The sequence below is a fragment of the Scardinius erythrophthalmus genome (assembly GCF_964197995.2).
Source record: "Scardinius erythrophthalmus genome assembly, chromosome: 19".
Lineage (NCBI taxonomy): Eukaryota > Metazoa > Chordata > Actinopteri > Cypriniformes > Leuciscidae > Scardinius > Scardinius erythrophthalmus.
Genome location: NC_138239.1, coordinates 28,133,769 through 28,161,176, shown reverse-complemented (window position 1 = coordinate 28,161,176; position 27,408 = coordinate 28,133,769). Strand labels below are relative to the sequence as shown.

General features: G+C 35.6%; 1 protein-coding gene across 4 annotated transcripts in view; it reads right to left on the bottom strand.

Moving 5' to 3' along the window:
- sash1b (SAM and SH3 domain containing 1b) overlaps positions 1–27,408 on the bottom strand; it is a 109,628-nt gene that overhangs the window by 2,147 nt on the left and 80,073 nt on the right. For 2 of the 4 annotated variants that reach the window (XM_081394559.1, XM_081394560.1), the window contains 17 exons: positions 20,467–20,595; positions 19,844–19,891; positions 19,686–19,735; positions 16,999–17,036; positions 16,075–16,161; positions 15,849–15,961; positions 15,605–15,706; positions 12,352–12,484; positions 11,442–11,827; positions 10,552–10,626; positions 10,279–10,422; positions 9,740–9,872; positions 7,833–8,002; positions 7,545–7,754; positions 6,830–6,980; positions 4,900–5,031; positions 908–1,623 (listed from right to left, as the gene is read on the bottom strand). In XM_081394559.1, coding sequence (XP_081250685.1) covers positions 908–1,623; positions 4,900–5,031; positions 6,830–6,980; positions 7,545–7,754; positions 7,833–8,002; positions 9,740–9,872; positions 10,279–10,422; positions 10,552–10,626; positions 11,442–11,827; positions 12,352–12,484; positions 15,605–15,706; positions 15,849–15,961; positions 16,075–16,161; positions 16,999–17,036; positions 19,686–19,735; positions 19,844–19,891; positions 20,467–20,595 — 2,817 coding nt within the window. Of the gene's footprint in view, positions 1–907; positions 1,624–4,899; positions 5,032–6,829; positions 6,981–7,544; positions 7,755–7,832; positions 8,003–9,739; positions 9,873–10,278; positions 10,423–10,551; positions 10,627–11,441; positions 11,828–12,351; positions 12,485–15,604; positions 15,707–15,848; positions 15,962–16,074; positions 16,162–16,998; positions 17,037–19,685; positions 19,736–19,843; positions 19,892–20,466; positions 20,596–23,155; positions 23,833–27,408 lie in introns of all 4 variants that reach the window. The other 2 variants (XM_081394561.1, XM_081394562.1) reach the window with 2 other exon arrangements.

Genomic DNA, 27,408 nt, shown 5'->3' with positions numbered 1-27,408 from the left:
CAAATCAGCAACATAATCTGACATTAACTGTCCAATAAATATTGTTTCTTATGCTCAGCTTGAAAGCGGAGCTTGAAACGGCAGCTGCAGTGATGTTATGGCTTTCCCAATCAGCGATTGGCTCTTTTACTTAGAAGGCGGGACTATTCCGCCATATTGCGCGTTGCAGTTTCTCCCATTCATGAGTAATATGAGTGAAACGTCTTTCTATATCTATAGTCTTTGCTTTAGTTTAAAAGAATACAAAGATTGTTTTTTATTAATAAAATATATATCTGTGCATTCTCTAGATGCTTAGAGTATTTTCAGACATAAATACTTACTTTTATCAGGTTTTGGATTTGGTTATTACAGAGCCCCTAAGGGACATGGTGGTGGAAAAAAATATGAGATGGGAGGAAAAATAATGTCAATGCTTTTGCATTCACTCCCCCGAGAAACTTTGTATTGCTCGCAAAACCTTTTGACCTGTTTGCGAACAAAAAGCATCGACAACTATCTTTTCCTCAAATATCTCATATCTTTTCTCTTCACACTGTAGTAGTACTGTGTCTAATGTCTATATATATATAGACATTAGACACAACATCTTCATTGTGGCTGATTTGTAGATTGTACCCCATACAATAGTTCTGTATTTTCATATTTCCCATTCCTTTCCTATCACAAGTGTGACTATTTTCAAAGATTATTTACCCTTTTTTAATCATGTCCATAATTTTTTTGTGTTCACACACCAAGTGCGACATAAGTCATCAAGTTTTGTACCATTCCAATGAAGTAAAAAAATAAATAAATTCTAAATGCATTACTTTTCAGTCTAAATGACCGAAAACCACCAGAGGGTTATCTGCAAAGACAACATCTGTAATATATAACATTAATCAAGTCAGAAAAAAACAGATACCTTGTCAGAATATGGCTCATCTGTGAGGTCGATGCCATCAGAGCATAACTTTTCCTCCACTAAAGTCTCCAGGTTGGCCATTTTCCCAGAATGAACTTTCTTGGCTGGTCTGTAAATGAGTGACTTGGAGTTCCTGGGACCTTCCTGGCCAGAGTTCGTCTTAGATGATGTGCTTGTGGAAACCTCATTTCTCCCGACGCCAGTGTCCCTGCTCTTTAATAACGGCAGTGGAAGAGGTTTTGGAGGAATTGGTGGTTTCATGCGCTGTGTGCTTGGAGGACGATCATCTACAGGAACCTCTTCATACTCCACCACTGAAACGCTTGAGGACGGCTGGGCTCCATATACAATCTCTTCAGACTCAACATTCTCCTGTACTTGACTTGAATTCTCCTTAGTACTTTCAGACAATTTTCTGTGCAGATGAAGTTCCTCTACTGAGAGGTAACGCTTCAACAGCTCAGTTGGACTAGACTGATGATCCAAGGCGCCACAACTGCGACTCAGGGGTTTTCCTCCGAGGATGTAGTGGTTCCTTCCCAGATGAAGATCCTGCATGGAGTCGACCTGCAGTGGAAGTGGAAGGTCCGGTCTGGTTTTTGGGCTCAACCTGCTGGAATGGCAGAGGGGTGGGATGGGAAACTCAGGGGAGGAGAGATGGCTGGACTCAAAGCCTGATGAGGACCTGCTTAAATGAGACGTCTTTTTGCCTTTGCCTACAAGAAGATTCACGTGAAGAAGATGTGATTCAACATGACAACAAAACACAGTTAAAAATTTGTCATATGATTTTGACACGACACAACTGGAAATAAATATGTAAATATATATATATATATATATATATATATATATATATATATATATATATATATATATATATACAGTACAGGCCAAAAGTTTGGACACATTACTATTTTTAATGTTTTTGAAAGAAGTTTCTTCTGCTCATCAAGCCTGCATTTATTTGATCAAAAATACAGAAAAAAATGTAATATTGTGATATATTATTACAATTTAAAATAATTGGTTTTCAATTTATTATACTTTAAATTATCATTTATTTCGGTGATGCATGAATTTTCAGGATCATTACTCCAGTCTTCAGTGTCACATGTGACATCCAGTCAATCACATGATCCTTTAGAAATCATTCTAATGTTCTGATTTATTATGAGTTTCACTGTGTGAAACAGTTCTGCTGCCTAATATATTTGATGAATAAAAGGTTAAAAAGAACTGCATTTATTCAAAATTAAACTTCTTTATTATCACTTTTTATCAATTTAACACATCCTTGCTGAATAAAATTATTGATTTATTTAAAAAAAAATAAAGAAAAAAATTACTGACCCCAAATTACTGACCAGTGTATATTGTTGTTATAAAAGATTTCTATCTTGAAAACATTTGCTTCTTTTTTTTTCTTTTTTCTTTTTCTTTTTTTTTATTCATCAAACTATCCTAAAAAAGTATCACAGGTTATGAAAAAATATTAAGCAGCAGAACTGTTTCCAACTTTGATAATGAATCATCATATTAGAATGATTTCTAAAGGATCATTTGATAGACTGGAGTAATGATCCTGAAAATTCAGCTTTGCATCACGGAAATAAATGATAATTTAAAGTATAATAAATTGAAAACCAATTATTTTAAATTGTAATAATATATCACAATATTACATTTTTTTCTGTATTTTTTATCAAATAAATGCAGGCTTGATGAGCAGAAGAAACTTCTTTCAAAAACATTAAAAATAGTAATGTGTCCAAACTTTTGGCCTGTACTGTATATATATATATATATATATATATATATATATATATATATATATATATATATATATATATATATATATATATATATATTTTTTTTTTTTAGCATACACTACCATTCAAAAGTTTAGGGAAAGTACAGTTTAAAAAAACAAAGAAATTAATACTTTTATTCAGCAAGTATGCATTCAATTGATCAAAAGTTACAGTTAAGATTTAGAATGTTACAAAAGATTTATTTTTCAAAGATTTTTGCTGTTCTTTTTAACTTTCTATTCATCAAAGAAAAAAAAAACAGCACAACAGTTTTCAACATGGATAATCATAAATGTTTCTTGAGCAGCAATTCATCATATTAGAATGATTTCTGAAGGATCATGTGACACTGAAGACTGGAGTAATGATGCTGAAAATTCAGCTTGGCATCACAGGAATAAATTACACTTTAAAATGTATTTAAATATAAAGTTTTACTGTATTTTTGATCAAATAAATGCAGTCTTGGTGAGCATAAGAGACTTCTTTAAAAAACATGAAACAAATCTTTTAAACATCAGCATTTTTCCTTGAGACAGATCATAGACTGACGGAAAAGATCATGCAAAGAGAAACTGATTGGTTGTGCATAGTGATGAAATATAGAGTTTAAGAGTGAACAGAAAGTACTGGATGGAAAAGGAGAGGAGCAGACAGGAATAAGCAGGCGATTCAGATGAAGAGATCATAGAGTATTTTATTCCATAGCTTCTGTCATGACATTGACTGACATCTCTCCCTCGGTCAGTGACACACACACACACACACAGAGCTCAGAGTTTCAGTCGGATCCATGTACATGGATTCTGTACGCTTTTTTTTAGCCACAGGTTGCAAAGAACATGTAAGACATTTGTGGATGAATCTTACAAAATCTTAAGGACATTTCCGGGTCATATGTAATCCCATAATCAAAGAAAAAAATAAAAAGTTACATTTTGCTTAACAAAAACGATCACTCCATTATTAACTTTTTGCACTGTGAGATTGTCATTAAACCCTCAAACTGTAAAAAAAAGTCACTATTAATGTAATGCAATTTCTTTTTAATAATTAATAATCTAATATAATTATATCTGATTAATTAAAATCTATTTGAATTAATAATATTACAATGTTATTAATACTTTTAGACAATTTCAATTCATATTTTTATTGAATTCCTAATAATTGTTATGTTAGTATTAAATAATATTATAAAAATTAGTATTAATGTATTAAAGTATTAACACGGTTGTAGTGTACTGCTTTAATTTTTAGCTGAAAAAAAAAAAAATTATGATAATGACAAGTACCACTAAAAATAACAGCTATCACAAAAACTGTAATGAGAATTTTCCATTTAAATAGTCATTTACCATTTATGTAAACATACATTTGAGGGGAAAAAAAATTGGCCTTTTCTTTTAATTCTGTATTTTTCCAAGTTGATTTTGGGGTGAAATGTGACCTGGACATGTTTTTTATGAGTTTCACTCTTTATTTAAGACTGAATATCTCAAGACATTTTGATGTCATTGCAGCTATGATTGTATCTCTTGGCTCTAACTGTGGAGCAAGATATATAGACTTCTTTTTTTTGTGTTGTAAATATATCTACTTTAGTCTCATACGTTTGCATATCACAAATGATTTTTAGGCACATTTAAAGATATTGTGCAACATCATAGTATTTCTTACTAGAAAAATATACACACACAAACAGCAACGTCTCGCAAGCACAAGCAAAAAAAATAAAAAATGAATGACATCGTCAACTCTTCACAAGGGCTATTGACATGAGCATGTTATGACTAATATTCTTTGTTCGTCTAAACCAAAGCAAATGATATTGAACATTTATGTGATCAGAATTTCAAGCTGTAACAGTGAATAATGTTGATTTAGGACCAAACTTCTTCACTCTTTTTGGTTCAACACAAATTCAGCAAATCACGCAACACGGTAGAAAGTCGGTTCTCGAATGGAAATGGGACTGAAGTGAAATCTCAATGCAAAGTCACGTCACGAGTAACTGATGCTGTGGATGAGAGATGCTCTGGTCCGCTGAATGCTGGGAATGAAAGCAGATGTCGTCCTCGCGGCAGAGAGACGAGTGAAAGCAGAAGACCATGCAGAGATCACAGAGAGGAGGAAGAGGAGGGCTGGAGAGTCACAGGTGAGGAAGGCTGTCATTACCGTTCTCCAGGTTCTCGTTGCTCTCGTAACAGCCCGAGTCTCGAGGAGAGTCTCCTGGCGGGACGCTGCCCTCGGACAGAAGCTTCTCTTGAGAGTCTCCGGATGATCCCTCGCGCTCCGGGTCACTGTTACCTGAACAAAAAACACCATTTTAGTTCTTTACTAAAAGATATGATGCTCATGAAGTCTAAAATGTGGTCGGGATTTGGTTCGATTTTATTATTTTGGTATGACTGATAATTATTTTTGAATATATGCTGTAGGCGCAATTCACATGTAACATTATACGCTTTTTCTGTTCCATATTGTATGAAATTGAATGTTGGATATGGCCTATAATAAATATTTGCAATGCATATAGTTCATATAAATGCATTTACATGCTTTATGATGCATACATAGCAAAGCAAAAAAATTCTGACAAACCAAATCATACACTTAAATCAAAACTTTATGTAATACATTTAATGTAGGAGTGACAAGGTAACATTCAGCTGAAATTTAGCTTCTTAACTCTTTTCTCTCACAATTTTTTTTTTGGAGAGCAAACATCAATTTTTAATTTAATACACCGTTTTAGGAGAATTTTAATGAGAAATAAACACATATGTATCTTGGTATTACAATAGTAATATTAATACAGTGATATATTTTTACTTCCCCTTACTGACTGACATTTTTAGGTGAATTTTAATGTAAATATGATGTAAAATATTTGTAAAAAATATTTGTTACTTTGCATATATAAATATATATTAATTTATACATTATAAAATAAAAATATTTACTATTATAAATATATACCAATAGTAAAAATAGCTATTGGTCCTATCCATAAAATCCATATTCAACCTACCGTTGAAATTCTTTTAAACTTCTTTTATGCTCACCAAGGCTGCATCAAGAATACAGTAATATTGTAAAGAATTGTTACAAATTGATTATTGTTTAAAATATCTCTTTTCTATTGAAATACATTTTAAAATGTGATGGTAACTCTGAATTTCCAGCATCATTACTCCAGTCTCACATGATCCTACAGAAATCATTCTAATATGATTATTTGGTGTCCAAGAAACATTAATTTGTTTCATGATTGTTTGATGAAGCATTTATATGAAATAGAAATATCTGATAACATTATGTCTTTACAGTCACCTTTGCTGTATTACTGAATAAACTTATTTATTTCTTTATTTCAAAACTTACTGAGCTGAAATGGTAAACAGTAGTTTATATAAGACTTTTATAGAGACTTATAAATTCTTTTAGTGACTTAAATATGGTGCAGACATATTTCTCATTAATTCTATTGGTAGCACTGTTAAAATGTCCGGTTAATCAGGCGGAACAGTAAAATATCTCTCAGTAGGCATGTTTACATGGACACTTTTTTTTTCAATTGGAATTAAATCATTCTGATTGAATCCGAACTAGTGTTTACATGAAGGCTAAATAAAGTGATCTTGTTGATGTGTGTTTATATTGTGTGTGTTTACATATCACAAGCTTCAAAACTGGATTGAAACTTTTGACATGCGCACACTGCACGAATGCACAGTTTCCACTGTTGACGCATACTCTCCATCCTCATTTTCTTTGTTTTAAAAAGCAGACTTATTTATTTATTTCAGGTCCTATTTAGGAGACGATGAGTCATTACGCCATTTCTACGTCATTGCACATGCACAAAACTTTCCAGTTTCGGTTTTCAATCCGATCAGGTGTTTACATGTCCTATCGAACGGATTAGAAAAGGTTTATCCCACCTCTTTCAATCGGTTTAGGTATTTTTATTCCAATTGAGGTGTTTACATGGAGCATTTTCATTAGGATTGGACTTTTAAACCAGTTGTAATCGGAATGCAACGCTCCATGTAAACGCACCTAGTGTGTGTGTGTGTGTGTGTGTTTGCGGTCGGCCTCTCACTGTCACACTCCTGCAGAAGCTCCACGGCGGTGAGCAGGACGGCTCTATGCTGAGGATCTCTGATGTTCAGCTCGTCCAGATCTTCCTCCTCCAACAGCTTAAACGTGTCCAGATCCTCATAGCCGTTAAACAGGAACGTGGGCATGTGCTCCTGCAGGACGATGAACCAGGGTTATTATTGTGTATTAGAACTAAATATATATATATATATTATATATATACTATAATAGTGTAAAAATAATACTAAAATAACACTATATAACTACATTAGGTAACATGAATTAATAATGAACTGCACTTCTACAGCATTTATTAATCATTTACATTTAATAATACATTATTAAAATCAAAAGTTGTATTTGTTAACATTAGTAAATGCACTGGGAACTAACAAACAATGAACGACTGTATTTTTATTAACTAACGTTAACAAATATTAACAAATACTGTAACTCATAGTTAGTTCATGTTAGTTAATACATTAACTAATGATAACAAATGAGACCTTATTGTAAATGTTACCGAAATATGAGATGGAATAAGTCATTTGCTTTTGTGTTCCCTCGCAAAAACTTTTGTGTTCTTTGTGAGCCAACGCAACAGCATTACCAAATCATTTTCATATTTTTTTGTCTTCACACTGTCCCTTTAGGGGCTCCGTAGTAAGGAACTGAATGGAGCATTATTGTGTTTTTGTAGTTTAAAGAGACATTACTTTGAGATTGATGCGTTCCAGAAGCTCCTCTACAGAGGTCGGTTTGGGAGGATGGCTCTTCCTCCTCTTCTTCACACTGCGTTTGGGTTTCTCCTCTTCCTCGTTTAGCGTCTCCACGTAGATGAACTTAAATGTCCCCACCTTGTTATTCAGCAGCCCCATCCACGTGCCCATGGGCGGCTTACTGATGACGTCGATCATATCTCCTCTCTGCAAGGCAAACGCATGCTTTAGATGCAGAGCAAAGGAAGCTGATGGTGGGTTTATTCATGAGAAAGCAGCTGTGACCTTGAGTTTGAGGGAGTCGGTGTCGTACGGGCTCGGGGTGAAGTCTGTGTGTACGAGAGCGCGGCCACAGAACGGTCCTCTGTACGGCAGCTCGTCTTCATCACCGTCTTCTGATTTCACGCTCTCTCGGTTGCTGGTGGACGAATCTGTGGTGCTGACCGTCTGACCGCCTGCGAAAACAACTAATGCTTTAAACACGTCTACTGACATGGATCAACCCTGGTATTCTTTGAAGTACTGTGTAAATACCGTGGTATATGAATACGGTAATCATTTAGTACCATTTCAGAGTATCATCTGATACCATAAGGTTTTTTTTTCGGTTTTTAAACCATTTTTATAAATTCTGGTCAGTTCTGTTCTAGACTATAACAAGACTTTAAAGTCTTTAAATTTCAATTTCTTCCCAAAAAAAAAAAAAATCTATATTTCACGTCAGTTTATACGATAAGCAGATGTGTAATAAGTAAAATAATACAGTCAGCAAGTCATTTTCACAAAATAATTAAATTATAAAACATCACCCTGTCAGGTTTATTTTGCATGATGATCAGCAGGCTTGTATATTATCTATTAATCTACTCTGTTATCTTCTATTGTTATATTATTGTCACGGTTTTGGTCTTGTTTTGTTCTTATGTTTGCTTCCTTGTCTGTCATGTGATCCCTTGTAGTCATGTGATCCTGCCATGTGTCTTGTCATGAGTTTATTGTCTGATTGTTTGATCATTGTTCACAGGTGTCCCTTGTCTAGTCATTAGTCTTGTGTGTATTTAAGCCCTCATGTTTGCCATGTGTCTTTGTCTTGTATTGCTGATGTAACCACTAAGTAAGTTTCTGAGATTGTTTTCGCCATGCCTTGCCATGTTTTTTGTTTCTATGTCTGATTTTCATTAAACTGCATATGGGTTCTACATACGCTTTCTTCAGTGGACTGAGTTACAATTATACTTTCATTATACATTCAGTATTTGTTATACTTTTTTCTTTTATACATTTTCTGTTGTTTTAGTATTGATTATATACTATTATAGTATATAATACTGTATTTATTATTGTATAACATTTTGAAATAGATTTTGTATTTTAGTTTTGATTTTAATCTTAGATTAAAAATTTGAAATTTGTATTATTTTTAATTGTTCTATTTATATTAAATTAAGTATTTATATATATATAATATATATAAATATATATATAACAGTTTTATTTCTACTAATTTTACTTTTATTTAAATTTTTTGCTAAGGCAAAATTGATAATTTTTCGTTTTGTTATGAAAACGTTTTTTAATAGCTAGTGTTTAGTAAACACAAACAACTCAGTACTATACATATCTATTATTCATAATTTTTTGTAATTTTGTTATGTGCTTTTGTCATTTGAATTTGTTTATTTTTTATTTTTGTTTTAGTTTTAGTAAGTATTTCAATTTAAATCGTTTTTTTTCAGTTCTTTTTTTTATAGTTTTAGTTAACAATAACACCACTGTATTATACATATCTTTGAGTCATAATTTTTCAGTAATTTTGTTATGTGCTTTTTTCATGAAGTCATGAATCACTTTTTATTATTTTTATTTCTATTAGTTTTAGTCATTTTAGTACTGTATTTAAAAAAAAAATGTTTTACTTGACAAAAACAACTCTTTATTATACTTATATATTATACAAACACCTTTTGGCTCTTTAATATTTGAATGAAAACATAATACATAAAAACATAGAATGGCCATTTATGGGATGATCATTTTTTCCTATTTGGCTATTATATTATATTTTTATATTTTGCACATTTATATACTTTAATAAGTTTTAATATTATAAAGACTATATTTGTTTATTTTATTTGACACTTTCATAAATGTGCCTTGCACAAGTGTAGTGAAGCATTTCCACACACACTTACTCATGGAGCTCTGACCGCTGAGGGAGCTCCTCAAACTCTCCACTGATCCTCCAGCCTTAAGTTTGGGTTTCTCCAGAGAGTCTGTGTCGGTGTGAGGAGACTGAGGGCTGCTGGGAGCTCTGCTGGGGCTTGACTGAGTCAAACACAACACACTGAAATCAATACCATGGCCAACAGAAGGCGCTAGATACACAGAAATCAAGCTGTAATGAATGAAAGCAAATTCTACAAGTGCTGACTACTAAATTATTACTGTTGCTCATATTGGAGTAAGATATCTGAACAACTTCCTAACCCTAGGTTTTAGTGTTTAAGGAAGCAGACTTCATGAATTTTGCTTGGTAGATAAAAAAATTACAAACACTTTGACTTTGACAATCATTTAGTAACTAGCCCAAACACCCTAGCATCATGGCATACACAAACTGCATTCTGCTTCGACAAAAATGACAGATTTGCTATATTGGAATTGCTAAAATTGTTACTCAGTAGTCCCTTCAGTAATCTGCATTATACATGAATCCTCATCACACAGTCACCTGCTCTGATGGAGAGGGATTATATTTCTTGGATATGCGTTTCCTCATGGTCTCTTTAACAGATTTCACCTTCTTCCCCAGAGAGATACGGGAAGGTGTTGGAGATCTGGATGCGTCTCTCATGCTGATGTTGCCGTTTTCATTCTGCAAGACAGACATGACAGAATACACAACTTCAAAATCTTCTAAAATTATAAAAACGGCATGCAAGAAGCTGAATAGATTTTAAAATAGATTTTATGACTATTTTGGCGTTTTCCAATGTGTCCTTACTGTGGGGTCAAAGCTGCTGTTGCCCATGTACACAGATCGGCTTGTGAGATCAAATCCTCCAAAGCTACAGGTCCTCTGTGACAAAGAATAGAGTTCGAAAAGCGAAATCTGGCTCAAGTTATATCTTTACATTTAAATCTTGACAATACAAGTTACATTTTCAGTGAATAATGACTTAAATTACATCTATTCTTCACATTAAAATAAATACATATTTTTTTACATTTTGGAGCTTAAAGTCACCCTGAGACATGGAAAATATAATAATATAAAATATAATAATCAAATAAAACCTAATATATATTATTATTATTATTATTTTGCCATTTTGGAGCTTGACATCCCCCATAGGACAAAATAATTAGGTCCAAATATTTATTTTAAATAAAATAAAATAAAATAAAATAAAATAAAATAAGACAAAACGTTGTGGTGGATAAAAAATAAAATAAAAACAAAACAAAACAAAACACAATACCTGTACTTACTCCATTAGAGGGGCTCAGGGCTCGTCAAAAAAATAAAATGAAATAATAAAATAAATAAAAAATATAAATAACACAAAACAAAACACAGTACTTGTACTCACTCCATGGTAGTTAGAGGGGCTCAGAGCTCAGAGATTTTTAATAATAATAATAAATCAAATTAATAAATAAATAAATCAAAACAAAACAAAACAAAACAAAACAAAACAAAACAAAACAAAAAACACAAAAACACAGTACTTGTACTCACTCTATGGTAGTTAGAGGGGCTCAGAGCTCATCAAATTTTTAAATAATAAAATAAATAAATAAACAAAAACAAAACAAAAAACAAAACAAAACATAACATAAAAAAAAAAAAAACACACACACACAAAAAAACAAAACAGTGCTTTTACTCACTCCATGGTAGTTCGAGGGGCTCAGGGCTCGTCTCATCTCCCCGTCGGTCACAGAGCGGGACATCCTGGGCTCGACTTCACCGTCTGCCTCAGAGAAGGAGGAACCGCTGCCTGCGTCCAGCCCAGACACTGCTCCACCGGGTACAGACGCCGGCTCCGGCCCCTGACTGCTGCTGGACTTGCTGAAGAGCTTGTGGCTGCTGTAGGTGTCTAAGCTGCTGGACGAGGGAGACGTGGTCAGACTGTCCGAGTCTCTGTCCAGAGACAGCTGTTCATGAAGCATGAAGCTCAGACCGTCACCCTGAGACACGGCAAGACGTTTGTGCACCCCAGAGTAGAGAGTGAAGCCCTCCTCGCCCGACGGGAACGCTTCAGGACTCACAGGGTCTGGAGGAGAAACAAAGCAGGTCAACCTGAAAACTATTGACCCTATTTACTTTCTTAATACGCTTTTTTGGTCTCAGTGCATGCTTGAGCATTCTGTCCTTTCAGGGTCACATTTTATAACATCACGTCCTGTTTTTGGTTCTTTTACATATCTTAGGTCCATGTTGCGTTCATATTTCACTCGTACCGCACCAGAGTTTGTTTGGAAAAGGACTGAGACACATCTTTTCAGTGATCTCGCTCCACTTGTTTGGTTTTGCACCAGAGTTCGGATGGCAGCGTTCACACTTATTCAAATGAACCGCACTAACAGAGCAATCGCACCAGAGTTTGTTTTAATCTAATCAAACATCCCAAGTGTGAAACTCGAATTCACTCCACAGTGATTTTTTTTTATTACTGTTTAAAATCTTCTTATCCTAGATGTTCTGCATACATCTGCACAGCTATGTACATTTCAGGTTTGATGTGTGACATGAGTATATATGATTATGAAAAGTTAATGAAATGCATTCATATCTCACCTTTCGATCCGTGTTTTTTGGCCTCATCAATTCTGATTAACTTCTTTCTCACACGTCGTGTTGAATTAACGAGTTTATGAAGTCGGCGAAAGGTGATGGACTCTTCCAGCTCGTCCTCCGACTGTTCTCTCGACTGTACAAATAATAAACAATAGAAAACAAGATAAATAACAACAAAATAAAACAATAACAAAATACATAGAAAACACCAAAATATAAAATATTTGAAAATAAAAACAAAACTTATAACAATAAAAAAATAAAATATCAAATCAAATATCATAAAAATAAATATAAAATAAAACACAATATAAAATAAGAATACAAAAATAATACAATAAAAGGTACTTTACATGTAATGGAAAGTATTTTGACTCATTATTGACCACATACTTTCAGTGGTCTTTAGAATATGGTAAACCAAAATGTATAAAAACTATAAAAACAGGTGATGTGAAGTCAACAGAGAGGCTGTAAACAGACTCATTTACTTCAACATGTAAACTTGTCCTGCAACGTTTGTGCTCCAGACATGAATAATTCCTCAAATATGAGTTATTACAGAGAGGTGTGCTGCTACTTCACTAAGGGATGCGTTTTCACCTGTTGGACGATAAAAAAAGTGAAACAAATATCCCACACACATTGATCTGAAGACCAGATTATCACAGACTTGAGCATGCAAGACTCTTTTCTCGCTTATTTTCCAGCGGGTAGAGAAGCATTTCTCAGAAACATCTGTTTTAGCGGCAAACGGGTTCAGCTCAGAAACCACGCGCAGAAGAGACAGCCACATCTCACCTAAAATTACTCATCATTTAGGTTCATAAATGTGAGCACTGTGTAGTTCTTGCCACAGTTCAGACCCACAAAGATCACAAGACCTGAAATAAACCCGGTGAAATGTCAAATACAGTCAGCGTGAGACTATTAAGAGTCTGCTAACGTCTGTTATAAACGGCTCTTGTGTGCAAGTCTGAGAACTGAACATTTCAGACAAACTATTTCAGCGGGTGGGATGTTATGTAATTGGCATCTGTAAAATTCTATTGTCATCGATGAAAACACAGACACTATAATAACTGGTCAGCACTGAGAATGTTGAATGAATCCCTCACATAAAAGCATTATGGAGGTACCATGGTACAATAATGATACGAATTTGGACAGAGCTCACCAAGCTTGGACTTCGGAATTCTGTGAAATCCGAAGCTTCTTCGCATGAGCTTGCGTTTGGCGGTCGCATGTGTTTGAATACAAGTCAGTTGAATGAAAAGTGGTTTTAGAGGGTTGTTCATATCTCTAACCTTAAAAGCAATAATAATTCACGAGTTCACACGTACATGAAATCAGATGTAGTAATTTATGCGTAAGAGGGCTCCGAGCTCGAAATTTGGCCCGAACCCAGATTACTCCCCCTTTTACTGGGATAGAAACCAGCCAAGAGTGAGGTGATGGGGTGATGGAGGGATGCTGTGAAACTGTTATAGTACAGAGGTGAGGGAAGGCTATATTTATACTGGCTTCCTCTTCTGCTGATTGGTTGATTACCTGAACGTGCTCCTCCTGAACTTTGTTACATGAAACTTCATTAATACGTTGATGTCGGGTCGGAACCTCATGTCTCCATATTTCTTCATTGTTTTCAATAAATTATTACTAATGGTTACCCTTTATGTCTGTCTGTGGGTTTTGCAAATTATTAATCAATGAGAAGCAATTAAAAATAGCTTGTGACTAATACTTCTATCCTCAAACTGTCAGTCAAACCTCGCAACTCAACCCACCTCTATCATAAATGAAGTGCCGCATGCAGTTTGGCCAGTCTCTCCTTGTTTGCAGTGCAAAAGTAATTAAAGAACTGGTTCATTTTTTTACTCAAGAAACACTAAATATATATATACTTTATATATAAAGGCTAATGTTTTATGAATTTGAAGAAGAGTCTTAGTTTAGCATTTGTCGTCGAGTCATAGCAATACTGTCTTAATAACATGAGATTTTGTCCAAATGACAGAAAAAAACGGAGCTCCCACATAGCTACAGTAAACTTTATAACCCCTGAATTGAAGAAAATGTAACGCAATACCTCAGGTGCGGCCGTTCTAATGATTGCCAAAACACGTATAGTATGTCCTAAATTCTCAGAAATTCCCAGGTCAAAAACCTCGTAAGGCCATTTCAAGCTTGATTTTGGTAAAATGTTAATAAAGTGTCTGGCCTTATGTAAAGCTACAATATCAACTTTGACAACGCAGCGTTTAATTATTTAAAGCTACACTGTGTAGGATTTTCTCCCATCTAGCGGTGAAATTGTTTATGACTACCAACTGAATATTACTTTCTAGCTCCTCCCATTCCGAGGGCGTTTAACTCCTACGGTGGCCGTATTATTTCAAATCTGCCGGCAGTCGCGAGAAATCTCCCCCTCGCATTCTTCTCGGGGCCACTGAGTGTAGAAACGCGAAAGGCGAAGCTTGAATTTCCAGGTATGTCCCTCTTTGGCTAATGTATTTTCAAGATGGATGCACAACATGGCTGCCGCCATTCGAGCGACTCGCTCGTATGTATTCTAAATGGCAGATTCTACGCTTACGAGAATACTTGATTAGTTGGTAGAAGTAATTACACATTAATGAGCACATATCATTTTGAAAGAACAAAGTGTTTTTTTGCTAAGAATCAACTTAAAAAATTACACAGTTTAGCTTTAATAAAAATACAGTGTTTTTTCCTTTTCCTGTAAAGTAGAGTTTTTGGAGATGCGAGGTTTCCGCCTGACATAGACGAACAGTGATGTTTGTCTTAGCGAACACAATAACTAAAATCGAAAAGCACCAAATTCGTTTTCACAGAATGCACCAAATGGTAAACGGCGGCTCTGTCCAGTGGAATTGGTGGAATGGCTCCTGCATCCCAGCGCCTTAATCACACAATCCCTGCACAAAAGAGCTGCTGGGCCGCTGAAGAGAGAGCAGCCCTGCATTCAACCGGCCAAAAACGCACAATGGGGGGTTACAGCATTGAGTGGATGAATAGGACCCTGCCTGGAGGCCCAGAGGGGCCGTGGTTCATCTCTAGTACATGATGGGGGGATGGAGGGGTGACAAATCCCACAGATAGCAGGTGAAAACCCTGCTGTGAGTGTCTATAAACAGAAGATCTGCCAATAAACAAGTTCATCACAACAAACAAGGATTTGGCATGCGAGAACGTCTCATTGGCAAACGCAGAAGGTGACTGGGAAACTTACATTACAGTAGGAGGATTCGGTCATGGAGGGACTGGGTGTGTCGGTCCAATTGGTCGTGTCCACGCTGTTGGGCTGCTTGTTCTGCATTTCGTATTCCTTCAGCTGAGGGACAGTAAAATGCATGTTAGCGAATGTTTGGGGGAGTAAAATCAAGTCCAATCCTATACTGTTTTTATTGAGCATTCAGTTATCTTGTAAATGCATCACATTATGGAGGCAAAATGGGTTGTGAACCATTTCATACCCGAGCCAAGGCTTCCTCCACGGTGATCATCTTCTCCTTCACCATCATCATCAGCTGGATGCGTTCTTCATCACTCATCGTGATCTCACTGGCCACAAAGCCAGGATCCTCCCCTGTAGACCAGAGGTCAAAGGTCATACATGTCATCTCAAGCAATGTTATATCTAGATTTAATCTTCTAGATATGAAGATCTAATGAAATTGTGATTAGAAATGGGTGAAGAACCTTTCGGTAGCGCTCGAACGCTCCCTTTCTGTGCCTTGCGGAAGTTTTGCCAGAACGATTTGTTTTTCTTTCTGTCCCATCTCCCTGCTGTTAAAAACAAAGTTTTAAAACATGTTTCAAAAACATACGAGGCAAAAAAGTTATTAGTTGTGCCTAATAAATGCTGTTCTTTTGGAATTTCTATACATGAAACCTGAAGGAAAAGGTATCACTATGATATGACTATGAAAATGTACTCAACATAAAGCATCACAACTATTTTCAACATTGATAATAATAAGAAATGTTTATTGAGCAGCAAATCATCATATTAGAATGATTTCTGAATTTTCATGTGACACTGAAGACTGGAGTAATGATGCTAGAATTCAGCTTTGCATCACAGGAATAAATTACATTTTGAAATATATTCAAATAGAAATAATTATTAAATTGTAATAATATCTCGCTGTTTTTACTGGTATTTTTGATCAAATAAATGCATCCTTTGGTGACCATAAGAGACTTCTTTAAAAAAACATTAAACACTCTTGCTGTCTAACAAACTCTTGAACAGTAATATAATTGAAAAAAATTATCATTTGGATCAGCGAAGGAAAAAAATGTGAACTCCTTCAACCGTGTTTAAAATCATCCCAGGATGCACCACATGAAGTTCATTGAGAAGTAGAACATAGTCATACTAAGAAAAGCGTATGTATGTCTAAACATCTGACATGTGTTTTTTAAAGGGTTCACATGACTTAATAAGATTTCATAAATAATTGTATAGTGCATTTACAAAAGAACGCTGTTTAGCCAATGAAGCATTTTTATGCGAAACAAAAACTTTTTCCCATTTTAAATTGTACTCCCAGGTTTTAACCCCGATTTAACTAGTTTTTAGACAACAATAAATCAACAAACACAAAACATGTTACTAACCGGATCCGTCTTCAGAGCTGGACTTGTTCATTGACTGCCTGTAAGTAAAAGTACAAACATGCATGAACTCCAGCAAAAGTGTCTCCATCAAAACATCGTCACACAGTCTCATCTCACCTGCTCTCCCACATCATTTTCTTCATGTTCAACCCCTATCCATTCATTTGTAGTAATCTGTCTGTCCTAACTGGTGTCCATGTTGCCTGTGGGGCAGTGGATTACTCAGCCGTCTGTCAGAGCGAATAAAGACACATGCTGCTGTCGGCCGGCACACCACACCACACCTCACACAGCAACAATGGAGGCTTTTTCACGCACCGGAGGGGTTTTGAGTGACAGAGCGCTCACATGGCTTGTAAATTCCTGTTCCCCTCTCTTTATTTGTCTTTCTCTCAGCTGACGGGTGCGCTGATTTTAGCATGTACCTGAGATATCTTTAGCCATGTAAGGACAGATTTAGGGCTGGGCGATATGACCAAAAACTTATATCATGATATGAGTCATTTTATTTATTTTTATGAGTATCACGTAATAGTTACTTTTGCTTTAAATAAAGTTTGATATTAAAATTTGATACCATTGAAATTTCATAAATCTCAATTTCAATATCACATCCAACTAGTACTAGCCTAACATAAGTTAAAAAACAAATGCTCAAGCTCACTAAAGACAAGAAAGTGATAGTAAAGTAAAGTGAAGTAAAGACAGTCAGTGATAAAATAGGCACAAAGAAACTAATTACAAGCAATGGGATAAAAAACCTACAAATTAAATAGACCTACCTGAAAACCTCAAGCACTAAATAAGGAATACTACATACATTGTTGTAATCAAATTCACTGTGTAAATTAAATATACATTTACTCTTATTAAAGTTACAAAAGCGATTCAGTCAAGAGCAATGAGATCGTTTGATTAACATTAATGGCACAGACAGCAGCCGGTTTACTGTCACTTTAAGACCGAATGCACAGATCAAATATACTGTTACACATGCGCTTTCTTTCTCAACTCGGTTTACGTTCTTACAGCATAAATGACTGTGTTTACAAGTATAATTGTGTCTACCGGTATCACCCACCCCTAGACAGATACATTCAAAACTGCAAACAAATGTGTCTTAACGTTGCATGTTCATTATTTTTTATTCATCATGTTAAACAATTTAAAGTAATGATATTTTAAATACACATTGACATTAAAAATAATTCTTTCACCAAGTAACACTGATCATTAACTAAACTATCAGCTGTTTACAGCACAATATAATAGAATTTATATGCGTCACCTATTATAAAACAGAGAGTAGTATGAGTTTACAGAAGGGTTCAAAAGTTTGGAGTCAATAACAGTTTTAAATGTTTTTGAAAGAAGTCTCTTATGTTCAACAAGTCTGCATTTATTGAATCAATAAGAGAGTAAAAAAAGTAATATTGTGAAATATTGTGATTATTCTTGATTATCTGATTATGTTAAAAATCAATGATCACTGTTTTGCTGCTTAATATTTTTGTGGAAACTGTGATGCAGTTTGAAATAGAAATCTTTTGATACATTACAAATGTCTTTTCTGTCCCTTATGGTCAATTTAATCCTTCCTTGCCAAATAAAAACATTAATTTCTTTCACAAAAAAAATAAAAATAAAATAATTATCAAATCCAAACTTGGGATAAGTATGGCTAATGTGCAACTTTCGGCTAATATTATATATGTTATGTAGGCTAATATATAACATTTATGTATTAATTGCTTTTTGTATTTCCAATGTGTGAACAGCTTGTAACACAACGCAATAATGGTTTTAATAATAAAAGCCTGTAGACTGATTTTTATGTGAAGGACTCGGGCCGGTTTTGCAGGGAAAATCCAAAGGATGTGATGGTTGTGCTCACATCTAGAAAACCTCTCTCTTTCATTCAATGACACATGAAATGAATGCATATACAATGTTCAAGATAATACGTTGCTAGCTGCAGTACTTAACGGCCACCGGTGTCACTAATAACAAGGGTTTATGAATTTTACATAATAGTGCCTTTAAGCTAATGAAAATATGACTTGGTGAATTTTTTTTTTTTTTTTTTTTACTAATTACCATGGATTATTTTTATTGAATTTAGGTGCTATTTATAAATGCAATAAACCCTGAGACATTTTTCCATCATTTTACAATTATTTAGGGGAGTTTCACCATATAAAATCCTTTAAATAAGGTAAAATCACTGTACCATGTGGTGTTGTGAAGTTTAGCGGTTTATTTCACAATAATTTTGACCATGGCTCATCCAATCAGAATGCAGTTCATATTGTGAATAATGAAACAAAAATAACTAAATTGACTTGTGCATTACGTGTATTAACATGCTGATGGTGGTGATTCAGATTGTATCTCATCCGGTGGACAATGAAAGGAAGGAAAAAGAGAAATGAGGAAAAAAGGGGTCAGCAGGAAATGCATGCATCATCTCCAATGTCCTGATGGCCGGATGGGTTTCATTGTTGAGTAACTCTCAGGGCTGCAGGGTCTTATTTAGGAATGTCCAGGAACTCAAAATATCTCATTATTTCTCGGTATGGAATCTTAAACATTTGCATCTAGAAAGTCCCATAATCATGTTCTTGAAACGAGCACAGTTTGCAAAGTCTGGATGAGAAACACTAAAAATGCAACAAGACATCATGTACCTTCTCTCGACCTCAGGTGTGGACACGGCACTAGACAGCCCCAATGACTCCTGGGAGGGAAAATAAAGACATTTTAGACTCTTAACAGCAAATAAAGAGTGCCTTTCCCACAAAAGCACCAGTTCCTGGACGGGTCATTCTGTGATTAATCCACCCACCTGGATTTCCAACCGCAGCTGAAGGGAAGTTGTTGATTCAGCCTTTGCCTGAGAAACAAAGTCACGCAGAAAGTTAAACAAAACACTCAATGACAAACTGTTCATTCCTTCAGTCTCTGATAACATTATCTTGGCGAAACCACATGACACATCTCACCATCATTTTCATTGTGAAGCAATATTTATGGGTATATATCAGTGGTGTGGCAGTGGTGTTTTAAAACGAGGAGGCAGAGTCCTCACATTTTGAGCAAATCAGCATATGAATATTAGAATATATTTTAGAGAATGAGGAATATAGAAGACTTCTGAAGGATCATGTGACAATGAAGACTGGATTGATGATGTTGAAAATTCAGCTTTGCATCACAGGAGTAAATTACATTTGAAAATATATTCAAATAGAAAACAGTTATTTTAAATTGTAATATATTTTCACAATATTCCTATTTTTACAATATTTTTGTTCAAATAAATGCAGTCTTGGTGAGCAAAAACATAAAAAACATCTTACCACCCCAAACTTAGTAGTGTACGGTAGTGTAGGTGGAGTTTATTGAAAAAATAAAGGATTCAGAAGTGTACAATAAGCCCTTAAACAGAAGCTTATGTGAGTGTTTTACCGTCTCTGCTTCTTGAGCCACTCTGCGTTTGCGTAACTCCTCCATTCTGTCGCACACTTCGCTGTAAGACGTGCTGTAATACTCTGAATACTCTTGGGCCAGGTCCTCAATGTTACCCAGAGAGCCATCCTACAACACACAAACAATGCACTTATTATTTGCAGTTTGAAAACAGCAGTGTGGAAAAAAACTGCCTTTATAATCATCGCAAAACTGTGACGGATATCCAGTTCTCAGACCAAACCACACTCAAAAGAGCAGCTTTGTGCCTTTGAAAGCTGTTTCAGATAGACTCCAGGGCCCTATCATACATCGTGCGCAATGCAGCGCCAGGCGTCGCACGCAAATGCTTTTTGCTAGTTTCAGCCTGACGCAGTTATCATTTTCACGTCCTGCGCCACGTTGTTTAAATAACAAATGCATTTGCATCCATCTGTTCACCCATGGGTGTGCTGGTCTGAAAATGAGGTGTGTTCAGGTGCATTGTTGGCGCATTGCTATTTTGAGGCAAATGAAAAATACTACGCCACTTGACCATCTGAAACCTGGTCTAAAGTCAATGGCGCAATATTTTTTTATTTTATTTAAAGAACACGTTAGTAATGTGCGCCTATAGGCGGGTCCACAACGCGCGTACACTTTGTCCCGTAGATGGTTTGCTTGCACGCTTTAACCTCGCGCACGAGCAGATCCGTTTCCTCGCTAGAGGAAATAAATACATAAATTCCATCATGTAAATAGCGAATCCGCCAAGGCTTGAGCGCAACTGGCTTTTAAAGGGAATGAGAGATGAGACTCGTATTGGTTTATTGCACGTTACACCCAAAACACACCCATTACTCATTAAAAGAATAGGGACAACCCTTTTAGATCATGCGCCGGGTGCGCCGACCATTTGTCCCGTCGTTAAACTAGCAAAAGTGAATTCAGACTAAGTGCACTTGTGCCGTGTGCTTTAGACCATGCACTTAGATCAGGCCCAAAGTCTTAGGGTGTGTTCACACTAGTCAGGTTTGGCTTGATTATAATGAACTTTGGTGCGATTGCTCTGTTGGTGCGGTTCACTTGAACAAGTGTGAACTCTGCCACCAAACCCTGGTGCGGACCGAGACCGCTGAAAAGATTTGTCTTGGTCTGCTTCCAAACGAACTTGAATTTGTAATTAAATATGAACACCAAGGACCAAAGACATGTAATTGAACCAAAAACAGGACGTGATGTCACAAGATATGACGCTAAAAGGACAGAATTCTCAAGCATACCTGGTTTTTCTCACAGGCCCTGTCCAAAATGGCACACTTCATATGCACTTTCAGTATTGTGGACTTACAATGGCTGCCACGTGCACCGGTCCTTTAAGTCCATGAGACTGTAAGGTGTCCTATTTATTAATTTTAGGTTTCAGAAGGGTGCTCACGAGTGCCCTTTTTGTGGTCGATATGCGCCCTCAATGTACAATATTGCCAAGCCCACTTTATCACCAAGCCCACAAGACACTTTATGTCTGATTAGTCAATATCCTGCTGGCCTTCATCATACTGCAGAAATACCTCTGGGATCAACAGATCCATGAAAGGATCTGCCCAAACTCAATATTCATGGTCAGAAGAATTCAACTTTCTCTCAACATTTCTTCCTGGTATTGTATGACACACAGAGACGTGACCTCTCTTGTAAACTTAGAGAGCCTGAGGTCAAAGCATCATCTCAAGATCTGCAAGCTCATCTCCTAAAAAAATCCCTCAAATATTTTTAGCACACTGAAGTTTTAGTCAACTATGTCACCCATATCAGCAAAGCACACAATGTATTTTAGTGGTGATGGGAAAGTTTTGGGATGCAGGAAGTCTTACGATTCCAAACTAAATGATAAGAATCTCTTTAATAGCAGACAAATAAATATTCAGCATGTATGAATAGAAGAATGACTAAGTTTACAAGATTAAACGATGTGAGAAAAAAAAAAACAATATAAATGTTCTTCTAATACAAAAACTCTCAGTTGAACTCAGTGTGAGATGCTGTTAAAATGACCCAAGGCACTGACAAAACACATTTGACATTAAAACAATGACATTTAAAAGGCTACCATGTATTTGCATTATTCAGGTCAGTTGACAAAATATCAAAAAACATCTCCCCAGGAGTAGTATCAAATCAAATATCAAATCAAATGTGACATTCAATGTAAAGTGAATCCAAATAGAGTACTTTCACTGTGCAAATATTTATTAATAGACAACAAAAAATGCTGAAGACATTGGATGCAGGCTAAAGAGGACATATTTAGACATTGACTAACAGCCACCCAATTCATAATAATTTAATATTATTATTAATATGATTACATTTCATTATTATTATTATTATATAAAATAGTGAATAATATATATATATATGTTTTATTCTTAAAATAAAATAAAATGTTGAAGACAGGATGCATGTTTAAGAGGGCTAATTTAGTTATGTCATTTACTAATAATATTAATAATAGTAATTAAATATAAATAAATATTAAACATGATATAACTAATAAATCAATAGTATTATTAAATTATATATTAAATATATTATATTACATTACAAAATAAATAATGTTTTTATTTAATAAATAAAATAAAATATACAACCTTTACATAAAAAAAAATAAAAACCTTTCTGGAAGACACATAAAAACTCACAAACTTACCAAGATATTCATCAGGTCTGCCCATACATATGAAAAACTGTCTGTCGTGCTCAAATCCCCACAAATTTCTTGATCAGTGTTTGTTTCAGTATCCATAGTCAAAAATATAACACTGCTCCAAATATCAGACTAGTTTTAAAGGAACATCCTTACAGAAAGCGAGAAGGCAAGAGCCAAATGTTGTTCATCCTGTCTTGAGATGGGAAAAACATAATGCCTCACTCATGGGCAAATTATTGAAGTGAAATGCACAAATCTGGAAAGTCTTCTGGCTTTAACGCTCCTGCTGTCCAACAATCAAACCACAGCCAACTAGAGTCAAACAGCATGAGATTTAGTTACAACACTTAAAGCAGCCAATGAAACTTGGTAAACAAACCAAACGGAAAGAAGTGGAGAAACGAGATTCACTCCAGTTCTTTTAGAAAAACCTTTAAGCTTTCCCTTAATGCTCTCCTGTACGAGTGCAAAAGCCCCTGAAGCCTGTCCGAGTCTCCACGCACCTGCGCGCTCATCGCTGATGTTCACAGACACTGAGCAGCTTATTGAGGTTGATTAATATTCCACAGACTGAGCAGCGCTGTGCTGGAGGAAGTGACACTTCCAAAGACTCAACTTGGCTCAGATTTACATGCATCAATGAGCCCTCAGAGACGTCCATTCAACACCCCGTCAGCCTTCCAAGACATAAACAAGGAAATTCATTATAAAAACAAACACCTCAAGCTAAATAAGATATACAGATAATAGTTTAACTGATGAGTAGGTCTATGTCTGTCAGTATTTAATAGACATTCATTAGCATCACTATTATGACTGTTCATACTTATTAATGATTGAAGATTAAGGAGATACTTATCTGAAAAACACTTTACAGTACTTTAGATCCTGCAGTTTGTTAAGGAGATGTGTGTTGTTAATCCTCTATGTGATCAAGACTTAAGATTTTCACTTGATTTTAACCACCTTGCATTACCCAGAGGACACACAAAAAAAAAGAAACTGGCAAACACCTAGAACACTGTATCAATTACAAAGCAACGCACTAATAGGATTTAGAATAACTTTTAGAGTAGCAAGGGGACAGCAATGACAGCAAAAACACTCAAATTAGCAACTGCTTAGCAACGACCTAGCAACCAATTACAACATCCTAGCAACATGGCAACTGCTGGCAAACACCACTCGCATTTTATGAAAAAAAAATTTGCATTTACTTTACTTTAATTATAATTGATGGATATTAAACCCTTAGTAGTGATGTAAAATAAATCTAACATTTCAATTATTTGTATTTTATGGAAAATAAGTCACTATTTTTGTCATGTGATCTGTGCAAATTGACTTATATGATGCAGTTTTACTTTAAATAAATTTGTTTAGGCTTGGAGTTTATAAAACATTTTTTTTTATATAATGAAGTAACTATTTATGTTTGCTTTATACTTACATTTTTCATTCCTGCTCTAAATACTGGTACATTTAAAGGATTTGTTGTGGAGTGAGGGGTTTATAATGTTTGCAAACATTTCATTGTATTTACATTATTTATTATTTACATTATTTCTGAATGTAATAATGTGACTTACACACCACCGCGACTTATCTGAGTTTTTTCCCCTCTCAACAATACAATTTTGACCCGGTGTGACTTTTCTGGAAAATATGGTAAAATTCTGGTTGGAAGAAAATGTGCATTTACTGGATAGTTTTGAACTTACTATGCATAAACGACCCCCATAAGTCAGGTGAACCCTAGACTAATTTTAAAGGGGTCATGATATATATTTTAATTATTTTAATAAGTTCCTTGAGGTTCACTTATAATGTTAATAAAGTTTTACATTTTTTTGCAGAAAAACGATCCAGAAAAACAATCGACATTCCGTATTATTATCTCTGTCTGAAATGATCCGTTTTAAGGGGCGGCTCCTTTAAGGCATCCGGCCACTGTTGTGATTGGCTAACATAGGAAACAGTATCAACGCCCACTCGCTGTTGCACGTGAGTAAGTGTTTTGAAAACATTATCCATATAAAATACAATTTACAGACAAAGCATTATGAAATCTTTTACGGTTTGTGATGCAGCTGCTGTCAGATTCGATACAGCTGACTGCTTCAGCTGACTGCTGACTGACACTATTCGGCGATATCTTGCTCTGGAGGTGATCATATGTAAATGTATTCGCCTGTGTGACATCACAGATCCCGCAATGTCAAAACAAGCTGTTTTCTGAGTTTCATTAAAAGAATGCTTTTGTTTATAATGAGGACATTTTAAGCAACGAAACTTGCAGGATGTTGGTACAAAGACCTATGTAAAAAGAAGCTGAATTTGAAAATATTTAGCACAGTGTTTAGCACTGTCCAGATGGTTTAACACACTCATTCTGCTCAGTTAAAGTTATACTGAGGTTTATGCTCTTTCTGTGTTCTCACAGACACGGTCTAAAAGTAGAGTGACCACTGTGAAACTCTGACCCACTGTTTGTGTTTCTTTCCCAACAGTCCTCCAAAAAAATAAGGAAAAAACATGGGAGATAAACATGGGAGATCTCTTTTCAAATAATCAAACATGTCTTGGGTTAGACTGTAAACTGTAATTTGCTAAAAATGGCTCAAATGCAGTGTCTTCTTCAAGAAAATGCTGTAATTTAATATCGACGAATGCAGAGCAGATCTGAGGCACAGAATAGATTCTTATACTCGTGAGACGCTTCCTTCATCGGGCTGAAAACATGCGCATTCCTCCACCGCGAGAGGCACAGGGGTCTCGTGGTCGCGCTCTCTGTGACTGGCTCGACTGTCCTCGAAGAGAGAACCATTCATTTGTTAAGTGACATGCCCTCCAGTCAAAGCTGCGCGAAATCTGGCCACTTTTCATCAGTTAAGAAAGGCAGCGATGCTGAAGAGAAAAGCTCTGTGACGGGACGTCTCTGATCTGAACTGCCCAACACAGCCGGCCTGTGATAAACACTTTATTATGGTTCAATCACATGATCTGCTCGCTGTCTCCTATGTGCAGCCTTTTCATTGCATGAAAACAGCAATTTTCAAGCAATAAAAAAGAGCTATGAGCAGTGAAGCCACATGTATGAACAATATGAACAAACCTTATGAACAAAAAACTATGGGCCCTATTTTAACGATCTGAAACGCAAGTGTCAAAGCGCAAAGCGCAAGTAACTTTGTGGGCGGGTCTTGGCGCTGTTGCTATTTTCCCGGCGGGATAAATTACTCTTGCGCCAGGCGCAAATCTAAAATGGGTTGGTCTGAAGTAGCTTCATTATTCATAGGTGTGGTTTGGGCGTAACGTGAAATAAACCAATCAGAGCGTCATCTCACATTCCCTTTAAGAGCAGGCGCGCTTGTTCTAAAGCGGATTCCTATTGTAACGGCGGATTTGCCAGGCGCGCGCCAGGAGCGGTTCACAGCCAAGGAGAGCAACGCTCTCGTCAGGGACGTTGGGGATGGAGAAACCCACCCAAATTAACTTCGGTTAAAAAGGCGTATGATAATTTGGGTAAATGTGTAAGCTAGATGTATGCTTTTATCTATCTATCTATCTATCTATCTATCTATCTATCTATCTATCTATCTATCTATCTATCTATCTATCTATCTATCTATCTATCTATCTATCTATCTATCTATCTATCTATCTATCTATCTATCTATCTATCTATCTATCTATCTATCTATCTATCTATCTATCGTAATAATGTAGGCTATGATTTGCAAAAATGAAAACTGCTGCTTCTGTGTAGATGAGAGAATCAAAGTGCATTCGCGTTGTGCACACGCTACATTGATTATGGCCAAGCATGCGCCCTTAAAATAGCATATTAATAACATGCGCAACGCGCCACTGACTTTAAACCATTTTTTCCTGGTTAGTGGCGCAATTGTTTTCTAAACCTGCAAAATAGCATGAAGGAACGTTTGCGCTGGAACACGCCTCCTCTTTGCGCTGAACCGCCCCGGGGAGCGCAAGTGTATTTCTTAGTTAACCGACGTGCTTCTGTGGAGGGAAAAGCGCGCTTTGCGCGAGTGCAAAATAGGAATGATACATGCGTCGGTGTACAAAGTCAATTGCGCTGGGTGCAAGATAGGGCCCTTAATATATATATATACTGTATATATATATTACATTATATTACATGTTAGTTTAATTTTCATTTTTATATATTTTATTTATTCTCAATTGCGATTGTCATTGGATTTGAATATTTATTGTAATGATTTTTTTCA